A 19,018-nucleotide genomic window follows, 5' to 3' on the forward strand; every position below is an offset into this window, starting at 1 on the left:
TGTTTGTTTAGCTTACCTGCCTTCGGAGGTATTGATTAGTATATTTTATTATTAGAATTGCCATATTATTAGAGTTTTCTCCTAATTAAAGTATATCTAAATGATGTTGCCTTTGAACTTAAAATAAGAATCTTTATAGATTCAGTGAGTCACTTGACTCTGGATTAAAAACTGTGTTTGTGGAAGGCTTGGGGTGAAGGTAGAAAGTGGGAGCAACTTACACTTGTGGAAAAATGGAATTTGGTAAAGACGAGGGACAGAAAGTCTGGGAAGGGGCTCCATTAGAACTGGAAGGTTTCAGGAAAATTTGCCTGTATCAATGACAAAGGACCCACTAGAGCATGCTTAGCACACTGCTTTGTGTCTTGGCTGTCCAGGTACACTGAACTTCATCTTTGACTATAGGAAAACCTCTATACCCACTTTAGAATTCTCTGCTCAAACCCACCACAAGCAGTGCCAAGAAGTAACATTCCTTTCCCTCTACCCTCCATTGTTTCTCGGGGGTTCTGTGTAAATACCCATCGGGTGAGCTTAATTCTGAGGCATGTGGTTCATCTCATTTTCCATAGTATGTTCCATACAGGTTGCTGGATGGTCGTGGTTTGAATGAGAATGGTTCCCATAGGATCACATGTTTGAATACTTGGTCCTCAGTTGGTGGAACTATCGGGAAGGATTAGGAAGTGTGACCTTGTTGGAGGAGGTGTGTGGATTTGAAGTTTCAAAAGATCATGCCAGGCCTGGTGTCTCCCTCTTGACTTGCTGCCTATCATTAGGATGTAAAGCTCCCAGCTACTGCTTCAACACCATGCTTGTCGGCTCCCTTTTGTGATAGGAGACTAGCCCTCTGGAACTGTAAACAAGCCTCCAGTTACGTGCTTTCTTTTATAGGAGTTGCCTTGATCATGGTGTCTCTTCACAGGAATAGAAAGTAACTAAGACTTAAATTAATGGCTAACTACTCAATTACTTGTATTATTTTTATTTTATTTTATGTATATTATATTTTTATACTTAGATGTTTTATTTAAATTCATTTTACTTTTAATTGTCCATTTGTGCTTCTACATATTAAGCCATTATTATTATATATTAATACAGAATGAAGCTATTACATAAAATGTAAATTAAATTTATTAGATTTCATATATAATTATATATAATTAATAGCTTACATTTGGATCCTTGTCTAAGTCCACTTCTGGAAGAATCCAAAGACAGAACCATCTCTCCTTCAGATCCAGGTTAACAGAACCGTATTCAGTTGTCTTAGCCTGTCAGAGGAGAGGGAGTGTATACAAACTCGTCTTTACATTCTCCACCTCACTTGCAGTGAGTTGTGCAACTAAATATGGTTCTACCAGGCCATTAGAAGGGACATTATAAATTCATGTGTTCAGATGGCCACTGGAGTCTTCAGTCTTCAGCTTTCATCTTCCAAGTAAGAATTACTGAAGCAACTAATTTCTAGTTCCCAAGTATTTCCACAATAAATACATTCCTGGACACTTTTATTAATCCTGCCACAGATTATTTCATCATCAGTCACTTTGAATTTTAGTCAGTGTAGTTACCTTCGGTTGAAGGATGAGAAAAATTAGTAGTTTCTGAAACATTAAATACACAGCAATAGAAAAATTAACCAAGCCAATTTAAGAACACTTTTTTTATTATTCTTGAGTGATACATTTTTTTTCATAGAAGAGTTGATTATAAAAGTGTGATAATTACGATACAGAGAAGTAACCTGGAAAGTCACACTTCCATTTTGTTTCTTGTTTTGTTTCTTAAACCCACTCAAAATATGATTTGCTGATTTACTTTCCATAAATACTGAAACATATGCTGTTAAAGTAGTAATCGTGATCCCTGCTTCTTGTCAACTCTGCCACTGATGGCCGTCATTCTGTTCAGCCCCACAGATGGAGATTAGCCGTGGATACGTTCTGTCAGGGTTTGGATAAATGGAAAGACTCCCATTCCTTCTCAGGACTATTACGTGTGTATTGTCCTGTTGTCTGTGAACTCTATGGTTGGCCTGCAGTGTGGAGCAGTTCGTCACTGGATGCTTATTTAACTTGGACAGACTTATCAAGGGTTAAGGTTAGCTCCACTGTTGGTAGAGCTAGTGACACCATAGGCGAGGCTTATCAAAAGACAGGTGCAGGAAAGTCACCATAAAAACACGTAAAACGTAAGACGCCGTCATCTCTGAAATGTCTCTTGGAGACTGAAGGGTTGCCGTCTAAAGATCCAACTAAAAAAGGACAGTTTTTATTAAGTTGAGAATATCTGTATCCTGCCATTTTCTTCCTAGAAAATCAGTTTTCCTATTAACAATTACCAAATAAAATGTTACATATTAGGAAAGTCTTTATGTTCCCATGATTATAATTAATATTTCAGTGAATGTACTTGGATGTTACTAATAATGAAGTGAAATTTGAAGATTTAGAATTAAACTCTACTTCTAGACTTTTCATATAAGCAAAACATTGCAGTGTGGTATGTGGATTTTAGCCAGTTATGAATACCACAATATACTGTTACTTGTTTTAATTTGATCATATATATATATATATCATACACTATATTAACACACAAAGAGATACACTTAATATTTACTATATATCCTTCCAAAATGTTCTGAACACTCTGTATTTGAAAATTGAAAAAAAGAAATGCTTAATAATCCCCAGAAATCCCATGTTGTCTTCAAACGTGTGCTACACTGTTATGTGGTAGACTCAGGAGATACATACTTTGTGTCTCCAGTATTAGAATCCATTGATAAACACTCACTGTAATAAGTCTTGTAAGATTTGCAACAATTCATATTTGTAAGCTTTGGGACAATTCATTTTGCATTTGCATAGTTGGTAAGGTAGAGTGTTACTATGTATAGTAGTGTTTTTTTCTTAAATCCTACTGTCATCTGTTGAGGGTAGCAGTATTCAGTAATGGTTTGTAAAACAGAGAATGAGAGAGTGGTCTTTTCTCTTTCCAGTTTCTTTGCTGTTTTACTCTGGTAGAGTAAGAGTGGTACCCTCAGTAGCAAGAATGTTCTGACGCTGGAAGTCAAGACAGATAGTATGCCTGCCTATTCAGAAGAAGAGTGAAAAGACTCCAGTACATCCTACAGTAAACAAGGTTTTCCAGATGCTTCTGGGAGCTGCAGAGGGTCAGACCCCAAAACTCACTGGTATAGCAATTTAAATCATGTCTGTCAAGTGTGTTAAATACAGCTCAATGTTTGTTTGATGTAACTTTGGAGTTTGAAATTCCTGTTCCTTTTTTTCCTTATGGAAGTAGGTATGGTTAGCTTTACCTACTCTTTAAACTATTATCTGTCTACATTAAATGGATAGTATGGAGTCTGCAGTTTCTTCCTAACATACTTACAGAAATCACAAAAATTTCAGGGATTGAATACAAAATAACAATATATCTTAAAGTCAATACTGAGGAATATTGCCATGACAACTATGTCTTGTATTAAAATGGCCCATGATAATAATCTGCACTCCCCTTAGAGACTGTTCTATTTGGGACTAGACCAGCTCCTCCCAGTATAATGAGAGACACACTGAGAACCTGGGAATAATGCATGCTGAAACCAAGCTTGTTGAGTGTGTTCTGAAGATCATCCTGGCGTGCTCTAGGCAGAATGTCTGTGTATCCCAGCCTGGCCTGACTCAAGATCTTCTGTTGTTGGCTCGGGATAATTTGATTCTCAGGGCTGCTTCTTGACCCTCCAGTTCTTTACCAAAATGAAAAGCCATTTTGAAATCCATTTTACATTTGTTATAATGGTCACGGGTCTAAGTGAGACTTCAGACCTGTTGGCCTGAATTGACTTTCTGTAAAGGACACTCATTTATGATGTGTGTGGATGGGTACCAGGATAGGAGAAATGGCGTGGCATTTGTTCAGTCCATACATGCAGGCAGTTCTTTGATCTTCCAGTTCAGCTAGTGGTAGTGTTCTTAGGAATGTGGTTTACACTCAGCACAGTCTGAAGTGCTGAATTCCCTGACCAACTCTGTCGCTCAGTGGTGGTGGCGCTTCCATATTGAAGTACAGGAGAAGGGACAAAGGACAAGCTTCTTAGCTCTGTCACTGAGTGCCTTGGACCCTGGACAGCGTTAACCTCTCAAGCCTCCGTTTTTTCATCTAGAGAATGTGGAAACAATGCCTTTCTAGGCAGTTCCAACATAACGGGGCATTCTTCCCAGATTCAGCAAGTGTATGTGGAAACATATCCAGAGGAATTTTATATAAGCTTTGATTTAGACAAATCAAAGAGATCGCCTGTATCTCTATGTAGGCCAATCTTAAACCTTCTAGCAATTCTTAATTTCTTTGATTTGTGGATACTGTGAAATGAGTTAACCTCCAGTGGTTTTTAAGAGAATTTCTCAAAGAATAGCAAAAAATATATTAAAAAAATAAAATCTCCAGTTTAAACCAAAACAAGGTTTAAACTGGAGATTTTATTTTGAATCTTATGTTTCAAAATAACTTAGTTTTGGGTGTTGAGATAGAATTAATAAATAGAGAAATGGATATTGATTTCTTTTGCCATAGTAATGATACATTAGTATTCATGAACACACCAAAGGGATGGGATCCTAATATTAGAAACACATTAAATATCTAAGCCAGATCTCTTGAAGCTCAACATCAGACAAGCATAATCATTAGAGTTTGAACGTAGGTCTGTGGGTTTTTAATAAGGTCACAAATCACTAGCAAGCAGATGGCCATTAAATAAAACTGTGTCAGCTTTGTGTATCACTGTTGTGCACCTTCTACGGCTGTGTCTCTGTCGATGGCATATTTTATTGCACTCTTTTATACAGATGTGTTATTTCCCATGTACGGTGTTTGTCTAAATGTCTGTCTATGCACGGCATGACACGTGCTGCAGAGCCCAGCAGAAGGTGTTGGATCCGAGGGGCCTGGAGTTGTAGATGGCTTGAGAGCTGCCTGTAGGTGGTCGGACTCACTCCTGGGTCCTCTGCAAGAACACTTGCTCTCAGCTGCCAAGCCGCCCCTCACAGGCTTCATTTTCCTTCCTTACTGACACACGTCAAGTGTGAGAGAAAGCCACTTTGCCCATGTCTGGAAGGATCAGAAGCAGACTCTCTCTATTCATTCTGTACTTTTGGGATTGAAGAAAGCTACATGAGCCCCCTTACCTCTTTCAGAAAACTACAAAGGAAGAAAGCAGAAATGTAGGGGGAAATCACTTTATTTGTGGGCATGTGTTGGAATGTTTTTTTTTTTTTTGACCACCACTTCAGAGTATGACTTTGATTAGAAAAGGAGATAGATAGAAGTGGGTGGCAGAAATAAAGAAAAGTCAGGAATTCCTGCCCCTCCAGAAACAGTCCATTCGTTCTTCATGTTACCTAGCCTCCTGTTCTGTAGTTTTTTTACTTTTGAATTTCATGATGCACTCACCATATCCCTCATAATCTATGGGTTCTATGCCTGTGTACACTCCACAGGTTTGGGAAAATGTTAATATCTTTGTATAACCAGGCTTCCTTGCCTTTCTCATCTACTCATCAGCCTCCATAAGAATATTCTACCCACTGTCTAAGGGAGGTGTTAGGTAATCCCCTTCTGGGGGTACGTATCCAGTACTCCCCTCTTCATCCAACTGAACAGACCGAGAGTTTGTCTCTCAGCCCACACTTTAACAAAAACTGAAGCTACCAAATTCTGATAAAAACAGACCCTTTTCTTTGTAAGTCTTGCTTGATTTAGAAGAAGCAGGTCATCACCAAGGAAGGTAAGCATTGTGGTGCTTTGCTGTAGGTGCGCTGTGGACGCTTGTATCAGGCTGACCAGTGTAGTTATCATCTTACACATTACCTTAAAAAAGTCTGGAAGACAAACTCAGTAAAGTTTAAAATAAAAACATCCCAAGACAAGCAAGCTACAAATCTCAGAAACCTTCTGGAGAAGGAGGATAGAGAGAAAGGAAAAATAGGCATGCTGTTTAAGGCAGCATGGAGGCCAACCACATGGCAGATAGGCAGCTTGTGGAAGGGAGGGGAACTTTAGAGGAAGAGTAATGGAGGCCAGAGACCACACATAGCTTCTGGCCAGCATCTGAAAGAACCAGACAAAAAGGAAAAGTTACACCTTTCTTAGGATTCAGAAAGGCAGGCTGGTCCAGCTGAAACTTCATGGCTGCTCGGCTTGCAGGGACTCCACTCAGGTGGGGATTCCACGAAGGAATCATAGCATCTCAACAAAGGGAAAATTATCTCAGCAATCTCTTTCATAGAGCCCACCTTCCAAGGGGTGATCAATCCATTAGCCGGGTTACGTACCCTACCAACTGGAGTGGTAAGGTATCCACCCAGGTCAGAGATTGTATTTGTGATGGATCTTTGCTGGTACTCGTACATTCCTCTACTCTGAAGAGGTAGGTCTGAAATCATTTAGGATCCAGTTCAGGGAATCGGAGCCTCAAACACTTCTGGCATCTCTGACATCTGCCAAGAGGCTCAAGGATATTTCTTGCATTTAGCCAAGAAAAAAAGTGATTTTTTTTTTTGCAGTAACATTATTTAAATACATCTTTAAGTGACTTTGAAATTATTGTTGACTACATTATCTTGCCATGAAATCAGTCTGGAAAGAAGTCACTCCTGGTTTCTAGTGGAAACTTTGTACGTGGGTCAGATTCGGTCTTAACTATGAGCAAAGACACAGCCAAGCATTAAGTCAGTTCTCTATCGCTTTGGATCTTTAAAGATTATTGCTGATTTCTGTTGTGCTTAGTATTGCCTCCTCTAGCATTAGATTTCCTTTTAGCTATGTCTTTAAGGTACGTATCTTAGTCATTGACTTGAGAACTCTTTTGTTTTTGAATATGCCTATGATATATTATAGACTTCCCTTTAAATAATGTTTAGCTATATCCTACAATTTCTGATAAATTTTCATATTTTTTTAGTCAATTTTGTACCCAATTTTCCAAAACCCTAAAAAACATCTATGGATTATTAATACATATATTGATTAGTTACTGAGTGTATTTGGAAATTATTTCTGAGTTTGTTTTAGTTGTTAGAAGAAGTCTTCTGTCTTAGTTATTGTTCTATAGCTGTGAAAAGACAACTTAGCAATTAAAACATTTAGCTGGGGGCTTGCTTACAGTTTCAGATGGTTAGTCCACAGTCATCGTGGCAGCAGGCAGGTAGGCATGGGACTGGAGCAGTAGCTGAGAGCTTATATCTTATCTGCAAGATGGGGCAGCGAGAGAGCAAGCCTGGACCTAGTGTGGACTTTTGAAACTGACCCTCAGTGACGCATCTCCTCCAACAAAAGGCATACAACCCATAGATCATGGGGGAGGTGGGTCCCACGAAGGCAACTGTCAGAGCTGTGCTCAATAACATAATGAGGACACAGAATCCTTGGGGGTTTTGCCTCTCCAATGCTCACTCAGGCATGGCTTCGCCAACCACCCAGCCATGTTCCATGAGTTCCAGTTCTGCCTGTTAGTCCCCTCACATGGCCCCTGATAGTTCTCCTTACGTCTCTTAATCTCCATCGCTTTAGCTTAACATTTAGATTGAAATATTATTTATGTAAGTTGCACTTTAAAAACAAAGTGGCCTGTGGGTAACTTGTCTGTCAGAGAGTGATAGGTGAATTTGTAAAAATGGAGTACTTCAAATGACTGTCAGAGGACATTTTCAAACCACTTGCATTTCTTTTTTCCTTCTTTCTTTTTTTTTTTTTTTTTGTTTTTGTTTTTGTTTTTGTTTTTTCGAGACAGGGTTTCTCTGTGTAGCTTTGCGCCTTTCCTGGAGCTCACTTGGTAGCCCAGGCTGGCCTTGAACTCACAGAGATCCGCCTGGCTCTGCCTCCCAAGTGCTGGGATTAAAGGTGTGCGCCACCACCGCCCAGCCCTTCTTTCTTTTAAGATGGATCTATTTACCATTCTAGCATTATAGTTTCGTGTGATTTTGTACCTACATGGTTTTGCACACTGGTATAGTCCCTTCTTGGTAGTTGGTTCCTGCACTCAGACGAGGAGACACCATTTTACAATGGCATGTTCATATCACGGTCTTGCACATCCTAGTGGTATTATACTTGATGCTTATTGTTTTGTTATGCTATAGGAAAGGCTGGGGAAGATATGAAACTATGAGCAATGTCACAGAAAGCTGCAAGTCATAATGTTTGCATGCATAAAAATTAACTCTTAGGAATGTGGTTCATGGAAGAGAATGTTTTGAAGATAAGTGAGAATTGGAAAATTTTCATGGTAAAGTGAAACTCTGTGATGTACTAACTATAACACAACTTTTTAAAAAAGACATTCACATAGTCGTGGCTTTGTGGTAGGTGCAAAGCACACCTTGTATGTTGCTCTCAGGTTGGTATAGTTTCGTTTTGAAGCTGTAGTTTCTGAAACAGTTTTGCTACAATATTGATTTTACTCTCTGACAGTACAGTAACCTCTCCCAGATCTATTTTGTATCAGGTTGAAGTTACAGCTGCTTAGTGTGCTGTTGGCTGCACTTACTTCCTCAAAGGAATTACAGTAACTGTATTCTTGCATGGATTAACAATTCATCTTTTTCTTTCTTTTTGCTGTAGGATAAGAAATGGATTCTCAATCATGAAGATGTTACATTGGGAGCATTACTGGGCAAGGTATGCAATCAGCTGAGCTAAATAAGAGATTTTCATATTAACCATGAACACTTCATATTGCTATTCAAAGCATTTTTTAATATTCTGTCTCATGTCAAGGTGCATGTGTATTAATTAATTAATCTAGAAGAAGGCAGTATCATATCTCCTAGAAATCTTCTGACTTTCCCTGAAATAGATATGTGATGGTCTTAGAAAGGCTTATGATGATTTTATCTTTAAAAATAGTGTGTATTTTCCCTGGAAGGTCATAGCCATCAGGGTTTTATTAAAACCAGAAACTATTGAATGAAGGAAAGAAGCTGTGAGGCAGTGAAAGTTTGAATGGACCTTCACCAGTCAGTCTTCTTCCACTGGTATTCAGTAATTCAGAAAAAGTGAAGTGTTGCTTCTTGGAATATCAGGAAAGTGCATAACGCCACTTTATCATAATGTAAATATAATGTGGCCAAGGGCTGGGGAGATGGTATAGGGATAGAGGTGCTTACCACCAAGCCTGGCCACCTGAGTTCACTGCCAGGAACCTACATGGTAGGAGAGAACCAGCTTCTGACCTCTACATGTGCTGTGTGGAACGTACACACTCCCCCACAGGAAACACAAATTTATTTAAATATTGTGGACAAGATGTGTTTCATTTCAAGTACCTATTTTGTAATTGGCTCTGTTAGTTGTGGGTAAGGACAAGTCTTATAGAGTGAAAGTTCCTTTTCCTGTAATCTAGTTGGAAGTCTCCTCCAAATCATAGTCTGTATTAAAAAGCATCGTTTCCAACAATAAGGGCAGGCTAGTCAAATAGACTCTTCACAGATCTGCCAATCATTATTATTCAGATTCTAGTGAATACATAGTAGTTTGCCAGTGACAATTGTGAATGTTTCTGTGTGAAATTTGAGTCGAATTTAGCTTCATGATGCACTGTGAAAAACAGGTAAAATTCAGATATTGTTATTGGAAAGTTTATATAATTTATGAGTGATCCATGCTAGACTCAACTGAAGTCTGGCATTTTAAGTAAAGTAATAAATGATCCATCTTTATTCTAAAGTGAACGTGACCATTTCTCCCAATTTTCAAAAACATGCAGTTTATTAAGGCCACAGGCCCTTGTTGAAGTCCTCCCCTTTGTAGGACTTTTGCACTTGCTATTTATTTACATGCCTTCTCCAAGTGGAAGTGTCTAGTTGCTGTTGTAAAACAGGTTTTATTTGCTAATACATTTCTATGAGTTAATTCTAAAGAACCTAAGCTAAAAGAGCAGCTCCGTTTACTCTGAGTGCTCTCCTAATGCAGAAGGAAATAGTCTTAAATACGATCATAGAAATGCTTGAGTAACCCAATTGAAGCAGTTTGGTCCAAACTTAGAGAAACTAATTTCCTTGAAAATACAATTAAATGATAAATTTAATTCAACACTAAAATACTGAAGTAGACTGTGTTTACAAGGACAGATTTTTTCAATACTAAGAAAAATATTTTTAATTAGAGAAAATGTTCTAATCTATTAGATTTCTGCATGACAGTGAGGAAAGCTAGTTGACTAACAAGTGCTGAGGTTAAACAAGATGACTGTTCCAGAATAGTAGTTGGGAGTGGGCCTGGATAAAGAAGAGGGTAAGAAATGAGCCCTGGTCATAACAGCACCACGAGGCTAGGAGAAGAAAAAGCAGTCCTCAGAGGGAGTTGAAGAAAGTAACCAATTAGGAAGGCAGAAAACCAGGAACTGTTATTATACCTTAGAGACTAAGAGCGGAGTGGAGGCTGCTGCCTGGGGTCAGGGGTGGAGAATCAGAAGCTAAGCCAGGGAGTCGAGACTCCTGCCGTGTGTGTGTGTGTGTGTGTGTGGGGGGGGGGGGTGCTGAGAATTAAGTGCTGGGTTTGCAAGATGCCAGTGGTGATGGCTGGCAATCTTGTTACCACCCAATCAGGGTAGTTTAAGAGAGGCCTGTAAGTCTGACTCTGCTGCAAAGGGAGCCAAGGCATGGTGGCTGTATGGTCAGTTACTTTGTAGAAGAATGGCATCTTGGTCTGTAGCCGGGAAAGAGCTCATTGAAGGCTTTAGGATTGAGTGTTATGAATTGCTACAGCTAAGTAAGGACAGCATGTGATGCTCACAGTGGAACATTAACACACAGTGTTTACACATAAACACAACATGGCCTTTGTAACTCAGGAACAAAGATGGTAGGTGAATATGCCACTGAGAGTCCATAACTCCAGGGAGATTACTTTGAGGTTTCTTTTATTTTGTTTTTGTTTCAGAAGTGACATCATCAGCTAAGAATGAAGGGAGTATTGAAAAAAGCGTAGAGGGCGAACCAGTTGTCCAAAAGACTGGGATTTCAAATGATCTAGAAAAAGTAGCCAAGCCGCAGTAGAGACCCTTAAATGTCTTTGTGTGTGAATTTACAGTGAATTCAGCAGCAGGGCTAAGGTCTTTAGCCATGTTTGAGTGGGTAGAGAGACAGTGACACTTGAGTTCAAAGGGCCGGTGAGCAAAGGTACTTTCAGTAGGTGACAGCCATGATGAGGGAGAGTGGAAAGAGCTGAAGGACCAGGTCTCAACGCTGGGAATTAAAAGAACCCAGGACAGTAATAACCTAGGGAGTACTGAAAACTAGCTCTTTGAGAGGGTGATAGTCATGCTGATCTTCCCTGGAGTGTGGATTTCTTCTCTTCCTACGCACATTGTCTATAAGGTATACATATCAAAGTAGATGCTAGCTATAGAGGGAAGTTAGCAGTGTTCGTACATGTGATGAATATTGGTTCACCATTGGTCATAGTGATGCTCGAGAAAGCCGCTGTCCACCCTGGTCAACAACCTATTTCTACAGAAGACATGGTTGGTAGGATCAATGCCAGCAGTTTCCTCTCAGAATCTTTGCTTTTTCTATAATCAGGATGATCTTTTAATTTAATAAAATACAGTGCTTAAGGCATAAAGTAGTTGGTGGAAGAAAGCCTACATACATAAGGCCATGTTAAGTTAATGTCGAGTTCTCCTTTTGCTGAAGCCAAAGATTAACTTGTGGTAATGTGGAGGACTGACGTCCATCCTCATGACAACCAAGAGCTGGGAATGAACAGCACAATAGTTTGATTAACTCACAGTACTTCATTTGGTGCTTTCTTGAATTTTTAGCAAAGATTTATGGGCTGTCAAACATGCCAAACAATGCTTATATTCTTATTTCCAGGGGAATTTTGGTGAAGTATATAAAGGGACACTAAAGGATAAAACTGCTGTTGCTGTTAAAACGTGCAAAGAAGATCTTCCTCAGGAATTAAAAATCAAATTTTTACAGGAAGCCAAGTGAGTCCTTTAAAATAATACAAAATGTGTGTTTATAATCCTTTAGCATTGTCCTTCTGCTGTATGAAATTTGCTGTGAGGTAAGTTTCAAAACATCTCCTAAGCTGTGATTTGCTGAAGTAGAAGTCAGCACTTCTGGAACCTTCCGGAGTGAGCACTCTGATGGTGTAGGAGCTGTCTCTGGTTTGAGCTAGCCTGCAGACCAATCAAGTAGGCTAGCAATGGGGCACCAACAGTGTGCCTATTCTCCAGGTCCTGAAAATATTGCAGCATTCTTTATTTTACCACACATATGTTTTTATATGCAATGCTGTAGTTATATTTGTAATAAAACATTAGCTGTAGTTATATTTGTAATAAAACATTATTAAATACACATGTTATATACCTTTAGCTATATTGACATATCTTGTACTCTTGCTGGGTATTAAAAATTTGATTCCTTTCCCAAGAATCTCTGATTTCTTTTCTGTTTTGTGTCTGGCATTTGTTAAAAACCCTTTCTTTTCTAAGGTGACGTCTCTATCTTATATTGTTAACTAAAATTAAATGATCCATCTTACCTATCCCCGTTCTGCAGATAGTTAAGTATGCCAATTACATATTTAAAAACTGAAAATATAATTGAACGTACAAATATGGGGGAGAGGAATGCAATGTTGGGTGGGTGGTGAGGTCAGAGGAGAAGACAGAGAGAGAGGCTGAGCTCATGGCATAGATGTCTTCACGTACATCTCTAGTCAGTGTCTAAATATGTCCGGATCCATGGAGTAAAGTTAAATCTTAAGTACTTATACTGTCTGAGGAGTTGCAGTCTTTTCGTGTCCATTATTGGAAATTCCATGGGCAGTTAGCAGGCATTCTTAGCAGGGTGGAATGTGATGGTTCACACTGCCTCAAAACATTTTTCTTACTTATTAACTTGTGATTGTTTTGTAAACCGAAAGGTTTCATTTCTTTTTAACTGGAATTACAAAATTTGGTTTTAGAAGTGTAGATCTGTCCACTCAGGCTGCTGGGTGTTCCTCCTTACACACCTGTTACATCATGGAGCTGTGCACTCAGGCTGCTGAGTGTTCCTCCTTACACACCCATTACATCATGGAGCTGTGCACTCAGGCTGCTGAGTGTTCCTCCTTACACGCCCGTTACATCATGGAGCTGTGCACTCAGGCTGCTGAGTGTTCCTCCTTACACACCTGTTACATCATGGAGCTGTGCACTCAGGCTGCTGAGTGTTCCTCCTTGCACACCCGTTACATCATGGAGCTGGCTGTTCTGTGCGGTTTCCTCATTACCTTCTTCCAACCTTACAAATGCCATTTTGGTTTGGTTTTTTTTTTTAATTTGTTGTTTTGTTTTGTTTTGTTGGGTTTTCAAGACAGGGTTCTTCTGTGTAGCCCTGACTATCCTGAAACCCTCTTTGTAGACCAAGCTGGCCTCAAACTCACAGAGATTCTCCTACCTCTTCTTTGTGAGTGCTGGGATTTAAGGTGTGCACCACCACTGCCCAGGAACATTTTGTATTAAAGTCAAATGTTGTTGAAAGTTGACTTTTCTTTTCTATTAGAAATTTTGTAAGTCTTTGACAGTATTTTCTTTATCTCTAGAATTTTTCCTAGTTGATTTTTATTTATAAATCATTATTTTAAATCTAAAATGTAAATGTTTTTCTTAGAGTTTGTCCTTCTTTATTTGTGTATGCACAAATACATTTTTTCTCTAGTTATTCTTTTCATAGGAAAGAATGTGGCAGTTTTCCCATAGGAGTGAGTTATAATGCCAGGGTAAAAAGGGGGTCTAAGAGATCTATTTTTAGCTCATGCCTGATGTCCTGCTAAGGATCGATTCTTACTGTGTAACCTCTACTGAAATATTGTGTTTATCTAAACTAACTCTGCAGCAATTCAGCCTCATCCTAGGTTGAAACTCCTTCATTTGATCACTTCTGTTAGTTAGCCCATTTTTGAAAAACTTTTGTTTCTGCCCTCTGAAGCCTACCATGTTGTGAAGTAATGTCTAACATTTGCCAGTGTGGGATGATTGGAGGATGACTAGATGTTTTGAAGTGAATTCCATGTGTCATTCCTAATTAGCCTGATGATTAAGCATCAGAGTTGGTTCCAATTTTTAAATAAATATTTAAGGATGGTCAGCTCATTTGCATTTGTGCTATGCTGCCCATATTTATCAATACCTGTTGATATGCATCTCACCAGAACTTCAGGTCATACTGATATTTTTTACATTGAGTTATGATTAAAGTATATTCTGATTGCACACACTGTTATGATAATGATCACAAATTAAAGCTTTTTTTATTCAACTGATAAGTTTATACTTTTTTTCTCATCTAGAATTCTCAAGCAATATGATCACCCCAATATTGTCAAACTTATAGGCGTGTGCACACAGAGACAACCTGTCTACATCATTATGGAACTGGTTCCAGGTAATGCTATTTGAGAGCTTTACTTGATGGCATTTTGATATAATGGTTTATTGCATTTTTATGTTCAGTCTCTTTGATATTTCCTTATAAAGTTTCCAAGGAGTTTTGCATAACTATTTCCTGATAACAAAGCCTGCGTATATACTCAGTATTTTTATAGGCCCTAACATGTTTCTATTTTCAAGAAAGTGTCAGCCAACACTTCTTGAGACAGATTTCTTTGAGTGTAGTTACACATGGAGTTCAGTTATATAGAATGGTTGTGTGTGAAAAGCTGCATAGAGACGCTGAGTATTAGTATCACGTGACCGCAGTGTAAGAACCGTCTGACATTTCATCCTTGTGTGTCAGTCAGTGTCCATCTCCACACATTCTCTTTGTGATTCGAAATCTCATGGGCTTCACGGTCACTTGTGGGTTCTGGGCTGCTTTCCTGTGTGGCTCATACAAGGGTGAGCTCCCTCGGAGTCTTCTTGGGACACTTTCATGCCTGGCGTTCTTTAACAACTTGTAGTAACAAGCATGGGCAACCTCAAACTGACATAGTGTGCTTAGAGTTTTTCTTGTTGTCTTTCTCCCTGTTGTGCAGAGATAAACTTTGATCTTGATACAGTTTACAGTGCTTTGTAACCAAAAAGGGTTTGCTTTGCCCTGGTAGTGTCTACCTCACTTACTTTAAAAGAAGGTTAAACGAATATGAAAATTATTTGTAACTGTAATTCAGATCCTTAGTGTAAACCCAGTGTTGTGGATTCCCTGGCGAATATGGCCGGTAGAATGTTCCCACTGTCGGGTTAGCTTCCTGTCTTATCTCACTGCTCTGCTTGCTACCGAAATACTCTAGCTATCAACGGTAACTACAGCACACATAGATTGCCACTAACTTTATGGAAATGGCACTGTCTGTGGTAGGTGTACAGAATGCTGGCATGACCTGTACATGAATGAGCACAGTCTAAAAACTTAGGAACAATTGAATAGTGTATAGTTATTATTAGAACAGATGTTTAAACAGATACATGCTGACATTTGTGTAGGTGCAGAGGAAGCTCTTGGTTAGTAAGAAATGCTACTAAAAAGCTTCGGTTTGGGAGGTGGGCCAAACTTGAAGTGACTCTGGTTAGCATGGGTGCAAGGTTCTGATGGCAGACATGAGCTGAATAAACCCAAAGACAGTCGTGTACCATAGCCAGGCACATATGCATGCAGTGACAGATGTAATATGCTGCTTTGGACACAGTATGACAGTGAATGTCTTCTAGACATCGGGCCAGTGGTCTTCCTGGGCCGCAGCACTTGCTCATGTCTTGACTTTTTCTGTCTGCTTAACTTGTGGTGATGTTACTGTTTCACAATCACCAATCACTTCTCCCCATCTCTTGGCGTCACTGTAAAGCATTCTTTTTTGTCAAATTGCTGTGGTTTATCTGGCCAGTATTTATTTGACTTTCTGTGCCTGTTTCCTTTGTCTTGTCTTTTTTCTCTTTGTTTTGCAAACAGTACTCAAGCACTTTCCACTCTCCTGAACTTCCTTGGAGATACACTCAGCCTTGTGACTCGTTCCTGCTTTGCCTTGACATGTGTGGAGCTCCTAACACACTTCTGTAGTCTAGGAGCTTACCGTACCTCATTCATTACCTCACCGTAGAGTCCATTAGAAGGTGAACCTTGACTGGATTTTCGCAAGACTATGTTAAAACGTGAGGCTGAGTTCTTACTGGGGACTTTTGAGACTAATCTACCATCAGGATTGCTTAGGCATTTGCAGAATCCTGTCTGTACTACCAGTGGTTCTCAGCTCTGTATCTCAGCTCCTTCTCACAGGTCTGTGCATCTTCATAGCACATGTTTGCCATGCCTGACACTTCACTGGTATTAGACTTCTCAGGTTTACACTTACCAGCTGTGGACTTGATGTGATGAGATCAGTCCACTTAGATAACCTCCCTGTATGAAGGTCAGCTCTGCCATATGACCGAACTTATTTATGAGAGTGGTACCTAATGTCTCTAGGATCCTGAGGTTACAGTGGGACATGTTGGGACAGCATCTTTCAGTCCTGCCTACCACAGTAGATTTTGCTACATTTTCTTAAAGACTAGTTGAATTGTGGAAACTAAAACTCTATTAATGAGCTTTTCATACAAGGTTATATTAAGTCCATTGGTTGATATGCAATTAAAATGTACCCTTTGCTCATGCATGACTCTGCAGCATTATGATTAAGTCATTTGGAAAACATTGGGTCATTAGGGAATACAGATCTTTCTAATAGTGACACAATCATTATATAGTATCCAAAGAGCACATTCATTAGTGTCTCACGTAATCTTACTAGGAAACTAATGGGGACACTCACCGCTCATGGTAGCAAAAGCATGTTTTTGCAAATTTTAATTTTAATTTAAGAGATTTTTTTTATCGCAGGCCTATCAGCCTTTTTCTTTAAAGAGTGACCCTCTCTTCACTTTTGAGAAAATAACTGCCAAACATCTTCACTTCTTTTTTTTTGTTTTTTTGTTTTTTCAAGACAGGGTTTCTCTTTGTAGCTTTGCGCCTTTCCTGGAGCTCACTTGGTAGCCTAGGCTGGCCTTGAACTCACAGAGATCCGCCTGGCTCTGCCTCCCGAGTGCTGGGATTAAAGGCGTGCGCCACCACGCCCGGCTCACATCTTCACTTCTTATACCCATGAATTTTTCCCTTTCCTTTCTTTTCAAAACCTGGCTTAATGGGAGGTGTTTGATGCATAATACAGACTAGTGTGCATAAAATATGTATTTACTGACATTTATATAAGCCTTTGAAAGCTTTACCACAGCCCGGCAGTGAGCACGTCTGTCACCCTCTGATTCTCTCATGGCTGTCTGCGGTTCCTCCTTGGCTCTTTTCCAACCCTGGTCAGCCGCCCAGTCAGCCGCTGGGCCACTGCCTGCCCCATCAGTCAGTGTTTCTTAAACCTTTGTGTGTATTTATTGTTTTCTCAAGTCTTGTAGGTAGTGTAATTTTGTGAGATTAATCCACTTTTTTTATTTTTCCTTAGCATACAGAATAATGGTTTTTTTTTTTTCTTTTTTTTTTTTTTCCGAGACAGGGTTTCTCTGTATAGCTTTGTGCCTCTCCTGGAACTCACTTCGTAGCCCAGGCTGGCCTCAAATTCACAGAGATCCACCTGGCTCTGCCTCCTGAATGCTGGGATTAAAGGCATGTGCCACCACCGCCCGGCCAAAATAATGTGACATTTTCATGCATATTGTTGTGCCTTACATTCGTCCCTCTTTCTCTCCCCTGACTTCTCCATCTTCATTTTCCCCCTTCATTCCCCCAAATAGTTTTTCTCCTGCTTATGTGTGTGTGAGAGAGAGAGAGAGAGATACTTTTGCCTAATATTTTACAGTTGACATTTTGATTGACATTGTCGTCTGTTCTACCCATGCTTTTGTTGTCTCCATTTCAAACAAGCTTAGTAACTGCTTTGCAAGTGTCCAGTGTGCAAGCTTTCTAAAATGTATCTGCAAAGATTTTAAGTGTCCGTGCTCTTGTCAGATAAATAAGCCCTCAGGAATCATAAATCCCAAATACAGCTTGTACCAAACTAACACTTCAGAGTGTAAATATTTGAGAATTCCAGTTTAAAGTGAATATTCCAAGATATCCCTGTATTCATTTACATCATCTCTTGAGTTATGAATCCTTTACCTGCTTGTTTCCTGATTGCTGGGGAAGGAAAACCAGAAGTCAATTCTAAATGGCCATGGGAGCAGCAATCACAGAAGTAGGAAGCCTTAGGATAGATGACCCTTGTTTTGCAATTCAAATGCAGATGAGGGTTTCGTTTTGGTTTCTGACAAATGATGGACGTAAGGAATGCTTAGAGTCCGGGCCACTGTTGCTTGTTTGAATGTCCACGTCAGGTCCGCACCGTCACAGACAGCACAGCAGGCAGCAGCTGGAGTCTGGACCACCAAGCACAGCAGTTTAGGAAGGAAGGCTGGAAGGCCTGGCCTCCTCACTCCATATGGCGACTCGCCCTTCTCTTGAATTCATGTCTTCCTGAAGTGATTGAATATTGGTTCTCAGGTCACACAGACACATGGCCCTGGACAAACCCACAGAGTTAACTGAATTTAAAGATGAGTTATAGTTGCCGGGCGGTGGTGGCGCACACCTTTAATCCCAGCACTCGGGATTAAAACAACAACAACAAAAAGATGAGCTATAGCTTTATAGCTTTAAAACTTTTAGGATTATTGTAGAGTTTTATGAAGGTTTTGGACATTATGAAAATATATCTCAACTTAATAGTATGATTTATAAGAGAAAAGCAAGTTTATTCAGTTTCTGTTGTCTGAATATTTGGGTTAGGCATCCAGACAATATCCGTCTCATAAGCACTGTCCAGCTTCTGGAGAAACCTTTCAGTTCCACAGTCCCTCCTTTGAATTACTCTGCTTTGTCGTTTCTGCAGTTAAGTTTCAGTACATTTTTTTTTTTTTGCCAAAAGAGTAAATTATTTTAAAGAATTTTACTCTTTATTTTAAGAATTTTACTCTCCTTTA

The 19,018-nt window shown here is 39.5% G+C and overlaps 1 protein-coding gene across 9 annotated transcripts in view; it reads left to right on the plus strand.

Annotated features, from left to right (window-relative positions):
- Nucleotides 1–19,018, plus strand: part of Fer (FER tyrosine kinase) — a 368,133-nt gene that overhangs the window by 239,957 nt on the left and 109,158 nt on the right. For all 9 annotated transcript variants that reach the window (XM_076549751.1, XM_076549748.1, XM_016010068.3 and 6 more), the window contains 3 exons: nucleotides 8,638–8,694; nucleotides 11,895–12,010; nucleotides 14,368–14,462. In XM_076549751.1, coding sequence (XP_076405866.1) covers nucleotides 8,638–8,694; nucleotides 11,895–12,010; nucleotides 14,368–14,462 — 268 coding nt within the window. The remainder of the gene's footprint in view (nucleotides 1–8,637; nucleotides 8,695–11,894; nucleotides 12,011–14,367; nucleotides 14,463–19,018) is intronic.

The sequence above is a fragment of the Peromyscus maniculatus genome, chromosome 13 (genome assembly GCF_049852395.1).
Source record: "Peromyscus maniculatus bairdii isolate BWxNUB_F1_BW_parent chromosome 13, HU_Pman_BW_mat_3.1, whole genome shotgun sequence".
In the NCBI taxonomy this organism is placed as follows: Eukaryota; Metazoa; Chordata; class Mammalia; order Rodentia; family Cricetidae; genus Peromyscus; species Peromyscus maniculatus.